At 38.2% G+C, this 17,964-nt stretch overlaps 2 protein-coding genes across 2 annotated transcripts; one reads left to right on the top strand and one right to left on the bottom strand.

Annotated features, from left to right (window-relative positions):
• The first annotated feature begins 293 nt into the window (after positions 1 to 293).
• Positions 294 to 2,045, top strand: LOC143634841 (pentatricopeptide repeat-containing protein At1g62350-like). The gene is made up of 2 exons (XM_077102821.1): positions 294 to 672; positions 1,617 to 2,045. Exons 1-2 carry the CDS (start codon positions 358 to 360, stop codon positions 2,031 to 2,033), a joined length of 732 nt encoding a protein of 243 aa, XP_076958936.1. The 5' UTR covers positions 294 to 357; the 3' UTR covers positions 2,034 to 2,045.
• A 654-nt stretch (positions 2,046 to 2,699) lies between these two features.
• Positions 2,700 to 5,457, bottom strand: LOC143634840 (alpha,alpha-trehalose-phosphate synthase [UDP-forming] 5-like). Its single transcript, XM_077102820.1, has 3 exons — positions 3,479 to 5,457; positions 3,125 to 3,398; positions 2,700 to 3,042 (listed from the first exon to the last, which is right to left on the bottom strand). The coding sequence occupies exons 1-3, from the start codon at positions 5,455 to 5,457 to the stop codon at positions 2,719 to 2,721; spliced, it is 2,577 nt and encodes an 858-aa protein (XP_076958935.1). The 3' UTR covers positions 2,700 to 2,718.
• Between the last annotated feature and the right edge of the window lie 12,507 nt (positions 5,458 to 17,964).

Below are 17,964 nucleotides of genomic sequence, written 5' to 3'. Positions count from 1 at the left end.
GTGGAAGAGAAATTGAAATTGTAAAATTCGTAGAATTAAAATAAGTGTTTAGAATTTAGAAGTATAAAAGCCATAGAACTTGAAACGATGGAATGCCAATTGAAGAGTCGAATGAATCTGTGATGGAATATTAAACGAATGAACGTGCACTATTAGGGTATAAAACGCAGCATGGTTTTTTTTTTGGGGGGTTTTTCTGGTTGACCCGAAACAAATAGTTTTGGCAGTGACTGACACTTTTGAATAATTCGACCAGAGCTCGTTATACTTGACCCGCCCGGCCAGTTTAACCATAATTTGTGATTAACGAATGACACTTAGCAGGTGTTAATCTCTAACAGGGGTGTAATAATCAGTATGTTCAACTACACTCGAACCATTCTTCTGCGAAGAGCTTCAAGGTCAACGGGCTGGTCAAACCTGAGAACCGTATCAGATTCTGTTTATTATAATCACACGAGCTTGGGCTCAACCTCATTGTCAATATGGAGGAGAAAAAAAGAAATGGGAAAAGAAGGCTTGATTATAGCCAAAGAACTCAAGAGACTTGAATCGAGCCCGGCTCGACTTGACCGTTACATCAAGTCACATGTCTCACGCCTTCTCAAGTCCGACCTTGTTTCCGCTCTTTTTGAATTTCGAAGACAAGACCTTGTCTTTCTATCCATGAAGGTGTGCATATGCTTCTTTATTTACTTTTCAATTATGGTTGATTGAATCCATTAGGGGTATGCGTTGGTCGGTTTTGGGCTCATACTGAACCAAAAGCTGAAAATTCAGTTCTTTTGACTTTTCGAAAATGGTTCTGTGTGGATTTTTTGGTTTTACCATTTGGGCTTGAATATTTTTTATTGAAAAGAAGAGGCCCAAAATAATTAATTTCGGCCTGATTTTTTTGTTAACTAATGATTAATTGATTTTTAAGCATTTGTACCTAAAATTTTTTGGCCACCATTTACTAATTTCTCATACACCACTTAAAATCATTTTTTTTTCAGTTACTTTGGTTCGATCTTTTTTTATTATTATTTTTGTTTTTCAGTTTTCGAAACAGGTCTGGTTTTGGTTTTTTCAGTTTTATCATTTCCGCTTGAAAATTTTGGGCAAAGAAAATGGCCCAAAATAATTAATTTGCGCTTGTTTTTTTTTTTTTTTAATTAATTACACATTTATACCTAAAATATTTAGGCTATACCATTTACTAATTTCTCATAAACCACTTAAAATCGCTTTTTTATTTACAGTTATCTCTGCTCGGTTTTTTTTTTTAAGAACAGGTCTGGTTTTGGGTTTTTCCGTTTTATCATTTCGGCTTGAAAATTTTGAGCAAAGAAAAATGACCCAAAATAATTAATTTGCGCCTTTTTTTGTTAATTAATTTTTACACGTGTGGACCTAAAATTTTTGGCCCACACCCTTTTACAGTTTCTTATAAATTACTTCAACTCAGATTTTTTGTTTTTCTCGTTTCGGTTTTTGGCAAAATAAAAACCGAACCGAAAATTTGGGATTTTAATAATCGGAAGTCTGAGCTGTCGGTTTTTAATTTAGTTTTGGCTATTTCGGTTCGGTTTCACTTAAATTTGGTTTAAAAAATGTTGAATTTGATTGTGCAGTTATATGAGGTGGTGCGGAAAGAGATATGGTACCGACCATACATGTTCTTTTACCGGGACATGCTTATGATGCTCGCAAGAAATAAAAAGGTGGACGAGGTTAAACGAGTATGCCAATATTTAAAGAACGAAGAGGTGCATTTTGATCAGCATACATTTGGTGACATTATTAGGTGTTTTCTGGATAGCGGGTTGCCATCAGAAGCAATGGCTATATATGATGAAATGAGACGGGCTCCTGACCCGCCACTGTCATTGCCTTATCGGGTCATCATGAAGGGGCTTTTACCGTATCCGCAACTAAGGGAAAAGGTTAAACAAGATTTCTTGGAAGTTTTTCCTGACATGATTATTTATGATCCGCCTGAAGACTTGTTTGAAGACGATTATTCGTCTAGCAGCGAGTGCAATAACTGAAATAGAGGTTGTGACTTGTGAATTGCAACCCGAGGCAAAGATGAAGCCCAAATACAAATGGGCCACCCTCTGGCCCACTCGGAATGAGCCTATTATCAGTCAGTTTCAGTAAAGTTATACGAGTTTTAGTTACAGCTTGCGTAACATATTATGTGGGCCCATATATACACTTTCACCATATCTTACCGGCCATATAGGGTCACACAGTCGGTATGATTTGGCGAAAATGTATATAACACGTATGACGTTTTAATGGTTTATGGATAGTATGTCATTGGTGTTTTGTATTGGTTTATTTTAGCTTACAATATATATTAGTGAAAGTATATGTCAAGGCCAAATATACATAACAATGGATACAACTTAGTATGCAGTAAAATTTTTATATCAAAATGCAGTCATTAAATCCAAATAAAACTCTATAATATATTCATTATTAAAAAGTCAACCACCTTAGAGTCAATGTAATTATATGTCATCTAATACAAGACCTCATAAGTTTGACTTGAAGCATCAAAAGTCAACTTATTTACTAACAAGGTCCAACCCACCAACTGCATGCTCTATAACACCAATTTCACTTCACATACACGTTCTAAACATTAAACATAAGAACTCGGAGAAGACGATAACTATTCACAAGCAGCGACGAACACGTTCACAATGTCGGTCCCGTAAATGCCCCCTATTCGATGACAACTTTCTGAAAACCACTCGATATGTTCTTTAACGAATGCAGCTCAGAAGCAGCCGAAAGAGCCTGCAACATTCTCAGTATCTCGGTTGTGTCTTCAAGAAAGTATTTAGCTTTACTCGGTTTTGTGCCAACTGTGCAAGCAAACACTTCAGCCACCGGGGAAAGCGTGGGCCCCGCCATTGCGCATGTGATTGCTTCAAACATGTCCTCGTCCGACTTATCATCCCCGATGCAAAGTACAAAATCCGGCACCATATTTTTTTGTTTCATTATCGTCAAAAGCCGATCCACAACAAGTCCCTTGTTTATCCCCTGTTCAAAAAAGAAACAATAGGCGTTTCGGGTCAAAATAGATAGTTACGGGTCAAACAAAGAGGGAAAAGAGTATGCTAACTTGTGTTGTAACTTCAACTTTGTTTTGACCGCTTTTGACGGTAACGGGCTCATTAGCAAGAACACTTTCTAAATGGTCCAAAAGCTCCTTAGCTTGACACGAACCAAAGTCCGGGTCCGCATACTGATAATTCCAAACGAGCCCACCCTCTTTAGTCTCGATGGCTGACCCGTCTGTTGTTTCGGTATATAACTTCATCACGGGCTCTGCAATCTGTTTCCAGTAAAAATCTAACACCGCAACACACGTTTCCCATTCTGCATCATTATTTTCTCTACCCAGAAACAAACAATTTGTTAAAAACAAAGTGTAAACCCGCACTCTAGATATGACAAAACGGGCCAATATTTGTACCTTAAAAAGTAACCATGCTCAGCTGCAACACCCAAATCTTTACACAGTGAAAACCATTTGGTCAATGTGGCCCGATCCTTCCCGCTAACTACAAAAACCACATTATCCGGGTCCCGGCACAAACTATTCACTACTTTTATAACTTCAGAACTCGGGCCTGTGCTGTTTGAAGTATTCAGTGTCAAAGTACCATCATAATCCACCAAAACCGCACGTTTTTTAGTCCGTTTGTAAGCCGAAACTATACGTTCGATCGAAAGCTTCTGGAAGTTCGGATCCAATGCAACAACCCGGAACCCTAACCCGAATCCGACGCCCCAACATCTTTTTCTCACGTGATCCCGACATGATCTTTCGAGATCTTGCCAAAAGCTGCGGGCCCAATACCCGACATCATGAGTGCTAACATATCTGTAATGTTTTTCATGCCTCATTTGTTTTTCAGTTTCTGAAAAAACTAATGCAGAATCCATAGCTTCCGCTACTGCCTCAATATTCCACGGGTTGACCCGGATGGCCCCGCTTAGAGACGGTGAGCAGCCAATGAATTCCGAGACAACTAACATACTCTTTTTCGGAAATGACGGAATTACCCCTAGAGTTTCATCAAGCTTAGCATTTCCTTGTCTACATATAACGTATTCATACGGTATTAAATTCATCCCGTCTCGCACAGCAGTAACAAGACAACACTCGGAAACCACATAATAAGCGATCCTCTCGTAAAACTGAAGCGGGTTATCGATCAAGATAACGGGCTCATAACCGGGCCCACCAAAGTTTCGGTTAATTCTTTCTTTAGTGGTAAGACTCTCTGACTGTACCTCGAGTACGTCCCGACCCCGACCACGAGCCGGGTTCGCAATCTGAACCAAAACCACCTTACCCCGTTTTTCCGGATGCTGAGTCAGCAAATTCTCATAAGCTAAAAGCTTCAAACTTATTCCTTTGAAAATGTCCATGTCATCAACACCGAGTAACACGGTTTGACCTCGAAATTGACTTCTTAACTCTGCAACTTTCAACTTGGTTTTGGGTAAATCGAGAACTTTGCGAAGCTGTTTTAAATGAATCCCGACCGGTAAAATCTTGATGCTGACGGTACGACCATAGTATTCGAGCCCGATATAGCCTCGTATAGACTGATAAGATAAACCGAGCATCCGACTACAACAAGAAAGAAAATGTCTTGCATAGTCAAAAGTATGGAACCCGATAAGATCAGAATTCAAAAGGGCCCGTAAAAGATCATCTCTAACGGGCAGTGTTCGGTATATCTCCGAGGACGGAAACGGGCTGTGAAGGAAAAACCCGAGTTTGACCCGATTAAATCTTTTTCTTAAAAAGGTTGGTAAAACCATCAAATGGTAATCATGTATCCAAACAAAGTCTTCATCTGGACTAATCACTTCCATAACTTTATCAGCAAATATTTTGTTGACCGAGACGTATGCTTGCCAAAGAGACCGGTCAAACCGGCCACCGAGATCTGGTGACAACGGAAGCATGTAATGAAACACGGGCCATAAGTGTTGTTTACAAAACCCGTGATAGAATTTGGTGAAAAGCTCAGGAGGGATAAACGCGGGCACGCATTTAAAGTTTTCAAGCAAGGTTTGTGCCACGTCATCCTGCTCTTTCGGGTCGATTTCTTCTCTAAGACAACCGATATAAGTGATTTCCGCATCGCTCCCGAGCCCGTCTCGGAGTTGTAAAAGAAGGGAATCTTCATCCCAACTGAAGTCCCAACTCCCATCGGGTTGTTTGTTGACCCGAAGTGGGAGTTGGTTGGCAACAATGATCATCCGTTCTTGGTAAACGGATGACGGGGTGTCGGTGCTAAAACCTTCATCGTCTAGTTCTGATAATATCCTTGGCACGGTTGCTACACGGGATAGCTTTTTCCCGGTCCGAATAAAGCCCGATGATGGTACACCGGATGCAAGTTCAAATAGATTAGTGTAAGATCTCGACATCATTATCGATACTAAGTTCACAAAGTTTCGTCTTTTTTGAGCTAAATTCTACAAAAAAAAAAAAAAAAAAAAAAAGCACATGAATGATCAAATTTATAGATGCCTAATGTGTATAAAGATATCAAGAAACTGAAGATCAACAATCACTATACAAGCAAAAAAAAAAATCCCAGTTTGTCATTACTAAAATTTAATAATTTAGCATCAAGAAAGACTCTTTAATGAAAATATCAAATTCCCAGAAGCTAAAAATGTTTTAAAGAACATAAAAATCTTTCTGGGTCCATTTAGGAAACCCTTAATCAAGATTTATTTTTTTGACCAGAATAAATGACTTTTTTCCAAGAACATGCATTTTAATACTGAAAAATGATCAAACCATTTCTAGGCATCTAGCAATCTGTTTAATCAAGAACCTTGAAATCAATATTAATATTTATGACCAAAAAAAAGAACATTATTCCAAGAAAAAACATTTTAATACTGAAAAAAGATCAAATTACTTCTGGCAATGTGTTTAATCAAGAGCCTTAAAAATCAATATTAATATTTATGACAAAAAAAATAGCATTTTCCCAAGAAAAAACATTTTAATACTGAAAAAAGATCAAATTACTTCTAGCAATCTGTTTAAGCAAGAACACTAAAAATCAAGACTAATACTTTTTACCAGAAAAACAACTTTTTTTTCCAAGAGCAAACATTTTAACACTGAAAAAAGATCAAATTACTTCTGGCAATCTGTTTAAGCAAGAACCCTTAATATCAAGATTAATATTTATGACCAGAAAAATAACTTTTTTTTCAAGAACACACATTTTAATACTGAAAAAAAAATCAAATTACTTCTAGCAGTCTGTTAAAGCAAGAACCCTAAAAACCAAGATTATTATTTTACACCAGAAAAATAACTTTTTTTGTCCAATAACAGACATTTTGACACTGAAAAAAAAGATGAAATTAGTTCTAGCAGTCTGTTAAAGCAAGAGCCATAAAAAGATAAAAAAACAAGCATATGAACAAACATGTGATATGCAAAACTGATAAAAGTGACAAATCTTGAAGAAAAATCAAATCTTTTTCACAAAAGATTAGAAGAAATCTGGAAAGTTGCTCACAGTCCTGCCATTTTCAGTGATGAAGTAAAGATTCCAAATGTGAAGCTTGAAAATGAAACACAACCCACAAAGTAAAATTAAAAATTATGCAAAAAGTTTATTAATTTAATGGTAGTGTGATGAAACAAGAGAACAAATTTACCTTAGATTATTATTTGATTAAAGTATAAAATATCAAGATTCCACCTTTAATAATAAAAAGATCTTTAAAGATTCCTCACATGAACACACTGCTTACATCCACCGATGGTTTAACCAATTACTCAAGAAAAGAATTCTGGGCCCATTTTTTCAAGGCTCATAATGCTAAATACAGGATAAAGTACAAGTTTTTATGCATAAGGTACATGTCAATTATGCTAATGTTGTGTCATTTATGGTGTGGAAAGTGAAGATGCTGATGCTGATGCTGATGCTGAAAGTGAAAGCCCAGCACTCACTCACACAGGTGATAGGTGTTAAACCATAGTGTTTGATATCTAGATGTGCTTAAAAATGTTATTAACTTGTTTATTAGTACAAGCTATGTTGTTATGATAAATTGAAATTGAAAACATAGCTTTTAAGTAGTATTTAACTTGTTAATTCTTTGTAAACTAGTTGTAAGGGTGTGTGTTAGTGACGGATAGTTAAGAAACATTATGTAGCGATGCAAAAAGTCAACGAACGTAAGTTATGATATTAAAAACTTGTGGGTTGTTTGTTTAATGTAATGAAACTTGAGGGCTACCGTATTAAAAGGTTACATGGTTAGTTGTGTATTAAAAAAGTTGTGGGGTTAGTTGTGTAACTTAATGAAAGTCAAGGGTTAGCATATGAAAAAAAAATAACGGGATTGATTTTGTAACTTGTGAAAAAAAGCGATGGTGAACTACACCCGTCTACCATCGAAATTGATATGGTGTATATAACTTCCGCGGATGATATTTTACTTGATATACTTGTTTGTTATTTATCAGTGAAATTTAAAATCAAGTTATGAAATTTTTTTATAAATGAGGAAACCTAATTTGAATAAAACTCTCCAATGACTTGGACCCTTGAATATGGATCATGGTATGTGAATCACTAATTTACCAAGAGCCAATCATAGCATAACACCCTTAAATATGTCATTAACTTTTACTACTTTAGCATGCTCTACAAGTATACTACTTGTCACTTTATCAATGAACTTATTTGGAATTGTTGTAATCGTATAGTAAGTTATGGAATAATTCAATCTTATCTTTATAATCTGGTTCAAATATTCCCTTTATCAACTAGCATTTGTTAATTAACTACAACCTGGCTCGTTTACAAAATGAGCGAGCTGACATGTTACAACCGAATCGGTTCTAGCAAGCTATTTGTAAGCTTCTTTTTTCAAGCGAGCTATTTCTGTGTTTTTTTCAAAAAAACTTCAAGCTATTTGAACATGCCTAACTCCACATGATCATTACCAACGGTTTATTCTTTGTGAAAAGACATTTTATAATATAATGAAAAGAATTAAAACCTTTAATAACATATAAATCTTTATAAAATAAAGTCAATCAGCCTTTCTAGACCAAAACAAATTACACCACCCTATGATTAACATAATTAAACTAGAGTAAAATAAAGTTCAAAAGAATATAATTACATACATTATGAAGGTTTAGCAAACACATGTTTGGTAAGAATTGGGCTGCTACAGTCTGCCTATGTAATGGGCTTCAAAAATAAGATGGGCTCAACGATTAAGAAATTGGAATATTGGTCATTACTATGTTTGAAATTTGAAGATGGGCCATTATTTGGGTTTAGGGTTATTACTATATTAGAGCATTCTCAAATCTCAATCGGTTCTCCGTCTTCAAATATAAAATTACATTAAAAATTATTATATTTCTTTTCTTGTTATTTAAATAATACTTTTTTATACTTATATCGTTACATTTTCTCTCTTGTTAACTCACAACCACTTTTAAAAAAATGTTACAAGATTATGAATAATGTACAGTGTTTCTCCAAATTTATCTATTAAAGTAACATTTTCTCTTTCCTATGCTCACAACCCCTCCAACCACACCCTAAAAAATTGAGAACACGCCCACATAATATGGAGATCCCATTGTGAATGCTCTTATATAGAGGTGTACAAAAAAGCGGTCCGGAACTGGTTAATCGGAAACCAAACCGAACCAGACTTTCGGTTCGTATAGCGGCCCGAACCTTCACAATCAAACTGGTTATAAAACTTTTTTTTCCTAAAACCGGTCTAAACTAGTGCTAAACCAGTTATAAGCCGAACCGAATCGGTTTGGATCAGTTCAACTTGTTCTACGCTAAAACTGGTTTGTAAACCGAACCAATTTGGGTCAAACCGGTTCGGTTTAGGAAAAAATCTGTTTTGTACACCTCTACTCTTATATGAACAGTACTTGGGCTGGAATGTTTCTTACATTTGGGCTGATTAACACTAAAGCCCAAGGTAGTTGGCAGATAAATGATTTAATGAACTGTTAGATTGATATAATAGTGTCATAAATGTAATTTTCTTTTGTATTTTTTTTTGTTTTGAATAATGGTCACATTAATATTAATAACAAGTATAGAGAGAGTTGGTGGAACCTTAATAATTACTTAGGGTCTTTTCCAAGTATTATTAGGTTATTTTTCCTTTCTTTTCCTTGTAATTGTCTTTTAAATCTATAAAATGTTTACTGATCGAGTTTTCGCCCCCTATACCAAAAAAAGGGAAAACACTATAGAATAATAACCAACTTTCAATTTGTTCCAATTAAGTCATTCACATTTTGTTTTGTCCCAATCAGGTCACTCAACTTTTAATTTGTCTCAATTAGGTCACTTAAATTTCAATTTGTGTTGTAAAACGAGATGGACAACTACTATATTATCATAATTGATACATTTACTAATAAAAAATAAAAAAGTGTTGGTTTTAATGTCGTTTAAGTTGTTTATAAACATATAATATGAAGGTAAAAAAGATAGTATTAGAACATTTATTGAAAGTTGAGTGACCTAATTAAGCTAAATTTGAAAGTTAAGGAACCTAATTGAGACACATTGAAAGTTGACTGGCCTAATTGAGACAAACTTAAAAGTTGAGTGATCTAAATTTGGAGAGCCCTGATGCCCCATTCTGGCTAGACTATGTTGTCTTAACTGGGTTCACGCTGGCTTCTGAGTATGGCTCGGGCGTTCGCCCGGGAAACCATACCGTCGACTGCCACTTGACAATCGTTGTGCCACCACAAGAGCAGAACTCTCTGACGTAACATATGGTGGGACGAAAACCTGGGTGGGCTCAGAATTCGAACTGAAGGCAACAGTTAGTACCTCACAAAAACAATTTATTTAAATAAGGGGTTGGATAATTTTTAGATTAAATTTGCATAAACAGCTAAGAGTTATTGATGATAATGAAATGTGAATAGACACTAGTACAGACCCCAATATTTAGAAGCGTTGAAAATAGTCAATGAGCTAGTGGTGAAGATGTAAGGGATAGATTTGGTGTTTTATGTGACCTCGGTTTGATTCATGCCCCCAACATTTACTTTCAGAGGCACCAGGGTGATGATGAGTGACTATGCAAGTAGGCGGCTTTCACTAGTTGGATCCTTGAACTGAACGGGCTTTATCTCACCGCACTGTCGTGTCTTCGGGTGAGTGTTCACGGGCATTGGCTTTAGGTGAGGGGTTTTCCTGGATCGAAAGACGAGTGTATCACGATATGATAAATTTAGTAAGTAGCCCATTTTATGGATTCATTGGCTATTAAAAAAAAGAAGGCAGTGCAAATGGTTACTTGGAGCAGTTTTGGCCGCCTAAAAAATGGAGTTGTTTTCTAAAAATTACTTTTGGTCTGGAAAACGGTTTTAACACGTGCTTGAATCGACATTTCGAATCACAAACAATTATTTCAAACAATTATTTAAAAATAATTATATTAATTTTTAAAAATTTATTAATATACTTAGAAAAATACCACTCCTCTTTACCACATCCCCACTAAGTGAATGCGAATACGAAAATCTTATTTTAGTTGACACATACATAATACCTATTTTACATTTAGTAATCATAACACATAGTCTTATACATAATTTAAATGCTACAAAAACATACGTGTTTCGAACATTTTAGGATGAGCAAGATGCTATACTTAAGTGTAATTTAAGAATATTGGTTGGTAATATATTGAAATTATGAGAATTTTTTCTCTAATTTTTACTTTGGAAATAATGAACGTGATCTTCAAACATCTAGTGGTATCACACCTTGTTAAAGCATTAATAATGTAGGATGACCAAAATGCATTCACTTTTTTGTAGGTTCATGTTGTTATCCATGTGGCTATAAAGTGGGATAATACAAGTCTCCACATCCATGTGCTTCTTCTTATTGGGTGAAGAATCGTGTGCTTAACTTTATAATGTATGTTGTTTATCAGACAAAAAGAACACAATGGTTGATTATTTCTAGTTCATAATGTCGGTATTCTCCATCTATTAGGTCCGTCACATGTATCTGATCCGGTTAAACATGTTTGAATCTGTAGGATTCATTAATAATGTAATGGGCTTATGCATTTATAGGTTGCAATTAGAGTTTTATTATGTTTGGTAATACTTGTTGGTTAAGGTGGGTGACATTTATTAATATGTAGCCATGATTAGTGTTAAGCATATGACAGATTATTATAATAATACAAAGTGCATTATAAATTGTGTGTTCATTTGTGTTGTAATTATCAATTCGTTTTTAACATAAGTGATCTCTACCATTACCACATTGTTCTATTCACGAATAAACAATGTAATGACATCATTAAACAAGCTAATATGAAGATATATGAACAATCTAACACAACGATCATCAAATATATCTATAGTATAATTTGTATAATGAAACTTTGAAGATAAGCTGAACAGAGTCTATTGGAAATTGAGTTTTCATAACTGATTCCTCAACATAATATAATTTAAAAACGAAGGCAAATGCATGTCACATTTCTGTAATCCTGAAAACATATTAACTATGGAAACTAACCTAGCATGCTGTCTAAGCCTAACACAATAACGAGCTAGAGCGCAATGAGCAAGATAAGTTAAATGAATCTATATGAGATAGATAAAAGCGTTTGAACAAGGGAGAACGCGTGTGATGAAGGGGACACATGGAGAGTCATTTGACTATGATGCACTAAACTTATGTCGAGCTATTTCAAAAGTCAAATCAATGATGTCGAGATGGATCAAAGTGGTTAGTGAGATTTGGTATGTTTAAAGCTTTTCTTGACATACCTAAATACATAAAAATTGTTCATCTCGTCTCTAAAAAAGAATAAAAATATTACACATGTATTTATTTATTTATTCAACTCAATGTATATCATTTTCCATTTCTTTTAACTTATACATTGTCTCAATTATATGAAATGTATAGATCCTCTAGTTTAGAAAAGAAGGTATAGTTTGTCACATTCAGGGTTCTACTAGGGACACCACTTATATGCCCCGTATAGAACTATACAGGACGTATAGGAAGGTGTTTGGTGTCCATAAAAACCCCCCATATTTATTATGGTGGCATGCAATAGTTAATTGTGATTCCATGTGAAAGAATTGATTATGGGGATAGAGCAGAAATGGCACATGCTATGGTGATCATATTCAAGATGCCCCACAAACAAGAGAACATTTCTACTCTCTTTTTACTTTAAAGCTTCACAACAGCATAATCTTTGTTGTTTAATCATTGAAGTTGCTCGTGCCTATATTTCTAGCAATTTATAAAAAATATAGAGAAACCATATCCAGTAAAATAAAAGCATATTGGTTTTTATTAATCTCAACTAATGAATTGGCTACTAACGGTCCCAGCCTTTAATGTATTTATTCCTAATGGTCCGCAACTAACAACGTTGTTAGTTGCAGGTCGTCGGAAAAACGTTTCTGACCGGAAAAGTCAAATTTGTTACCGGAAAACACCACCTTAACACCGCAACCACCATCAATTGACTCACCGCCAACCAACTAACACCACTTGAGCACCATCAACCGATTCCGACGATAGTTCTAGTGTTTCCGGAGACCTCAATAACTGGGGCTTTTACTAGAAAAAGGTTCCTAAATGTCTGATACAAAGTTACCAAGATGTTTGGGACGAAAATGTTGAGTTTTCGGGAAAGAAATTGAGTTTTCCGGCCAAAAACGTTTTTCGGCGACCTAAAACTAACGACGTTAAGATTCTGTTTGTCACGGACCGTTATGAACAAGTATGTTAAAGGTTGGGACCGCTAGCAACCAATTCGTTAATTGGGACCAGTAGTGACCAAAAAATAATAATTGGGATTAATAAAAACCAATATACCTAAAATAAATGAAATTAAGTATGCAAATAAATTAATGATATGCAAATTGGTTTTATGCATAATCTTACTTTCTTATTAAATAAAATAAAATTAGAATATAAAACCAAAAAAAATATGTTATTTAACCGTTCTAAAGGTACATCTATTAAATTTAAAAAATGTAAGATAATGAATTCAATAGTTTTTAAACGGTTCTAAAGATACATCTATTGAATTCATCAAATACGTTATTTTGAGGATCGAGCCCTTACCCTTTGGGAAAGAGAGGTGTACTAGTACCGCCAAACCAAATCCCTTACGACAATGGACTCAAATACTATGTGTTACATCTTATGAAGCTTAACTACATGGTTACAACAGAAAAACAACTTTAGTTTGCTAAGCATATATACAACTTTAATTAAGAAATAATAGTTAATTTTCTTTTAAAGTATCTATAAAATCAATTTTGACTATGAAATTTTGGATGCTCTACACGAGTTCAAAGAAACGAGCCCTTATATAGATTAATGATAATTGTGATAACAATAAACAAAACAAAGTTATTGTGACAATAAAAAAAATCGCCACATGTTGAATGATTGTTGAATCACTGATTCGCATCCCAATGGCCCAATCAATTTCGAATTGCCATTGTTGAGTGATTGCCCGATACATGCTAACGGGCATACATCGATTATACTTCAAGTTTGATACTGCAACCCAGGTGCCCGACTTTCTAACCTATCAATTACCATCCAATTTTCTAAAATCATATGTGGGCTTAAGTTACCTAAAATTTTAAAATCCCTATTGTGAATTGGACTTATACTTATAAAGTTAAATAAGAAATAAGTCTAAGCTTCAAATTTCAAACCGGATCGGATTATCAAACTATCAAAACTTAAAAACCAAATCATTTGGAACTCAAAATAGCAAACTTGTTTCACTTTAAACTTAATTCAATTTGTTTCAAATATATTCTTCATTGGCGCCATCCGTGCATAAAAGCTAGAACTATTTTAGTTTTTTCACAATTTCTGAAGAAATGGTTAACGTTACTCCGGTCCAAAGGCCAGTAACTGACCAAGAAACCCCGGTAACAACCCCAGCAACTGGGGGGGACACCGGCGGTTATACAATCCTTACGAACACTACTCCGACCACCAAGGCCGGAGCAAGTGCAGTAAATATTCCACTGGGGTTCACCGACACCCAGTTGGAAAAACGAACAAGGGCCCCTCGCCAAACACTAGATCAAGTGAAGGCGTGGGCCGAAGCACGGCAAAGAGAATTCCAAGCCGAATTGGATGAACGCTTGCGTTCAGCTCAACAGGCTGACGAATTCGGCAGTACTCGCCAACGCCTCAATATGAGCAGTGACTGCGAGTACTCAGACGAGTTGGAGTCCGATACCGACACGAACCCTCGCCATAAGGCGAAAGGGAAGCGTAAGGAAACGGACGTCCAACCAAAAAGGAATTTTGGGGAAGCTTTTAAACCAATCGCGGAGAGAAACCCGCGTGACTTCTCCAAAACCTTTAGACCAACTGCTACAAATGCAGGAAAGTCGAAATTCGCAAGGGACATTGCGGAAGCAATCGCCCCGAGAAGTGCCAAACAGATGTCCAACATTGGCACTTACGATGGTCTATCCGACCCAGACGACCATTTGAACAGGTTCATTGCGGGGGCTACCGTCAGCAACTGGACGGAACCCACGTGGTGCTACATGTTCCAGATGACTCTGGTCGGAGCGGCCAGGGCATGGTTCGATCGTTTACCGATCCACCACATATATGACTGGGCGGACTTTCAGAACAAGTTCAGCCAGCACTTTAGCCAACAGAGGAAGTACACTGAAGAGCAGTGGACGATCCTCAACTGCGTGAGAGAGGAGGATGAATCTTTACTAGACTTCATCACCCGCTTCAACTCCAAAAAGCTAAGTCTCGGCAACATAAGTGAGGATCTGGTTCGCGCCGCCTTCATCCAAGGCGCCGAATACCCAGAACTTATCCGCACATTGACGGGTAAGGATGGCATGCCATCAACTTGGGATGCCATCATGACAGCGGCAAAGCGCTTTGCCGAGACGGAGAAGCAACTGGGAAGGGATCTTCCCCAGAGTACACACCTCTACACGCAGAGGACAAGGGAGAACAACGTTAGGATCGCCCGGCAGAACAAAAAGAGGCGGCTAGGTATTTGGCAGTCAAGGGTAAACTTTGACACCTCATCCAGCTCTCGCCCTCTTGTTGGCGGAAGGGACAACACACACCCTTCAAACCGAAAAAACCGGTGGACGCCACTCACCAAGAGCGTCACGGAGATATTTGCCACGGAAAAATTGCCATGGCCAAAAGCCCCATTGATCCGGCAGAAACCTAATGCGGATCAAAGCAAATCCTGTGATTTCCACGGGACAAAGGGTCATGGTACTGAAGAGTGCACATCCCAGAAGGATATTGTTGAGACATTTGTGAAGGATGGAAGACTTGCACATCTCGTGGCATCAATCAGGAAGGGAGGAAGAAATGACAACCGGTACAGAGGTAACGGACGAAAGCCCGTCGACATCAGCATCAACATGGTCCATGGCAAAGTCGCAGGAAGAAAAAGACGAGCGACAGAACCATGCGCGTGGAAGGAAGCTGAGGTGCGCTTCCCGCGAGTGCCAGGAGGCCCCAGCAAAGAAGGCCCCATCGTCATCAAAAGCCAGCTGGGGCATTACATCACTTCCCGCACTCTTGTTGACAACGGCGCTTCGTCAACAGTGATGTACAGGCAGTTCTTTGACAAGCTGGATGATGAAGACAAAGAACGCCTGGAAACGGTCTACGCTTCAATGGAAGGGTTTGACGGCAGTACAGAAACCCCCCTAGGTATCCTATCTTTCCCCGTCACTCTTACAGATGGAAAACACTCCCGCACAGAGGATGTGGACTTCGTCGTGATGAGGAAGCCACACCACACATACGACATCCTCTTCGGGAGAGACGGGATGGCAAGATTCAACGCCGTGGTATCTTCAGTCCTCGGCATGATGGGATGGCCAACAGCTGAGGGTGTGGCGATGATCACTGGCATTCCCCAGGTATGCATCGCATCTGTCTCATCTAAACCCAAACCAAAGATGGCTAAACCAACCATCACCGAACCGGAAAAATGGGCCTTCAATGGCAAATACCCCGACCAGGCCGTTACCATTGGACCAACAATCGTTGATCCCACCCGCACCTTACTCAAACGTCTACTGCAGAAAAACGCTGACATCTTTGCGTGGACACCAGCTGATATGACTGGTGTACCCCAAAGTAAGGCGGAGCATAAGCTCAAGTGCGATCAGGCTGTTACGCCAGTCGTACAAAAGCGCAGAGTAATGGGGCCTGAACAAACTAACGCGTGTAGAACCCAAGTCAAGGAACTCCTTGACGCAGGCATCATACGCGTTAGTAGATATCAAACATGGGTTGCAAATCCCGTAATGGTACCGAAGAATGACAAACAATGGCGCATGTGCATAGATTTCAAAGATTTGAACAAAGCATGCCCCAAAGATTGTTATCCGTTACCAGAAATTGATCTTAAGGTGGATTCATTGGCACCATTCCGCCTTAAATGCTTCTTGGATGCGTATAAGGGGTACCATCAAATCCACATGGCCGTAGATGACCAGGACAAAACCGCGTTTCGGACGCCCGATGGTACATTTTGTTATAAAATGATGCCCTTCGGACTTAAGAATGCAGGGTCCACGTACCAACGCCTGATGGACAAAGAGTTTCATGCCCAAATCGGGAGAAACTTGGAAGTCTATATGGATGATTTGGTCATCAAAAGCCCCGAGCCAGAAGCGATGTTGAAAGACATTGAAGAAACCTTCAACACGCTCAGAAAGATAAACATGAAGCTCAACCCGAGCAAGTGTTCATTTGGGATGGAAGAAGGGAAGTTCTTGGGAGTCATTGTTACTAAAGATGGCTTCAGAGCGAACCCTGAAAAGGTCGAAGCCATTGTAAAAATGGAATCACCTACCACCATCAAACAGGCTCAGACACTGAATGGACGACTAGTCGCACTTAATCGCTTTTTGGCAAACCATGCAGATAAGTCGTTTCCTTTCGTGTCAACATTAAGAAACTGCTTAAAGAAAACGCACTTCCGCTGGACACCAGAAGCGGAAGCAGCTTTTCAGGAGATTCGGTCACGCCTGATCGAACTCCCAACACTTACAGCACCACAAGCGGGAGAGGAGTTAATCCTATACCTTTCCGCAACAGATAGAGCAACCGGGGCAGTACTGCTAACAGAACGAAAAGGCATCCAGATGCCAATCTATTATGTTAGCCGTGTACTAACAGACGTAGAAACCCGGTACTCTACCCTCGAAAAATTAGTCTTGGCACTTATACACGCTTCACGCAGGTTAAGACGATATTTCCAGGGCCACCCAATCACCATTCTCACCAACTTCAAACTCTCAAACGTTCTAGGCAAACCCGAATTATCGGGACGTCTAGCCAAATGGGCAATTGAATTGGGAGAATATGCAATTAAGTACAAGCCAAGACCAGCCATAAAAGGCCAGGTCCTGGCCGATTTTATTGCAGAAGTCCCCGCTACGCGGGAGAAAGAGTGCCAGGAGGAGGCTCAACCCTCCCCAGCACAGGACATCAACGATATCTGGCGACTCTATACTGATGGAGCAGCCAACAACGAGGGTTCAGGCGCAGGGTTAAAATTAACCAACCCAGCGGGCCAAGAATATACTTACGCTATTCGGTTGGATTTCCCAAGTACGAATAACGAAGCCGAATACGAAGCATTCTTGGCCGGATTGAGAATTGCGCGTAAAATGGGAGTGAAAAACTTGGAAGCCCACGTGGATTCCATGCTGGTGGCCAACCAAATAAATGGGACGTACACGGCTGTGAACGACATAATGGCCCTGTACCTCGCCCAGGCAAAAACCCTTATGCGTGATTTTAATGATTGTAAAGTCATACACGTTAAGCGCAGCGAAAACAAATCTGCGGATGCGTT

This window comes from Bidens hawaiensis, unplaced genomic scaffold (assembly GCF_021521415.1).
Source record: "Bidens hawaiensis isolate Kalapana, Puna unplaced genomic scaffold, B.hawaiensis_p1.1 tig00007248_1, whole genome shotgun sequence".
Taxonomy (NCBI): domain Eukaryota; kingdom Viridiplantae; phylum Streptophyta; class Magnoliopsida; order Asterales; family Asteraceae; genus Bidens; species Bidens hawaiensis.
This window is presented reverse-complemented; position numbering and strand designations above follow the sequence as displayed.

Excerpts from the sequence above, each read along its gene's own strand:
- LOC143634840 (XM_077102820.1), bottom strand. The coding sequence starts at position 5,457 with ATGATGTCGAGATCTTACACTAATCTATTTGAACTTGCATCCGGTGTA. Across the intron at positions 3,399-3,478 it reads GAGCATGGTTACTTTTTAAG|AGAAAATAATGATGCAGAAT; the intron begins GTACAAATATTG and ends GTTTCTGGGTAG. Across the intron at positions 3,043-3,124 it reads AAGTTGAAGTTACAACACAA|GGGATAAACAAGGGACTTGT; the intron begins GTTAGCATACTC and ends TTTTTTGAACAG.
- LOC143634841 (XM_077102821.1), top strand. The coding sequence starts at position 358 with ATGTTCAACTACACTCGAACCATTCTTCTGCGAAGAGCTTCAAGGTCA. Across the intron at positions 673-1,616 it reads TTGTCTTTCTATCCATGAAG|TTATATGAGGTGGTGCGGAA; the intron begins GTGTGCATATGC and ends TTGATTGTGCAG.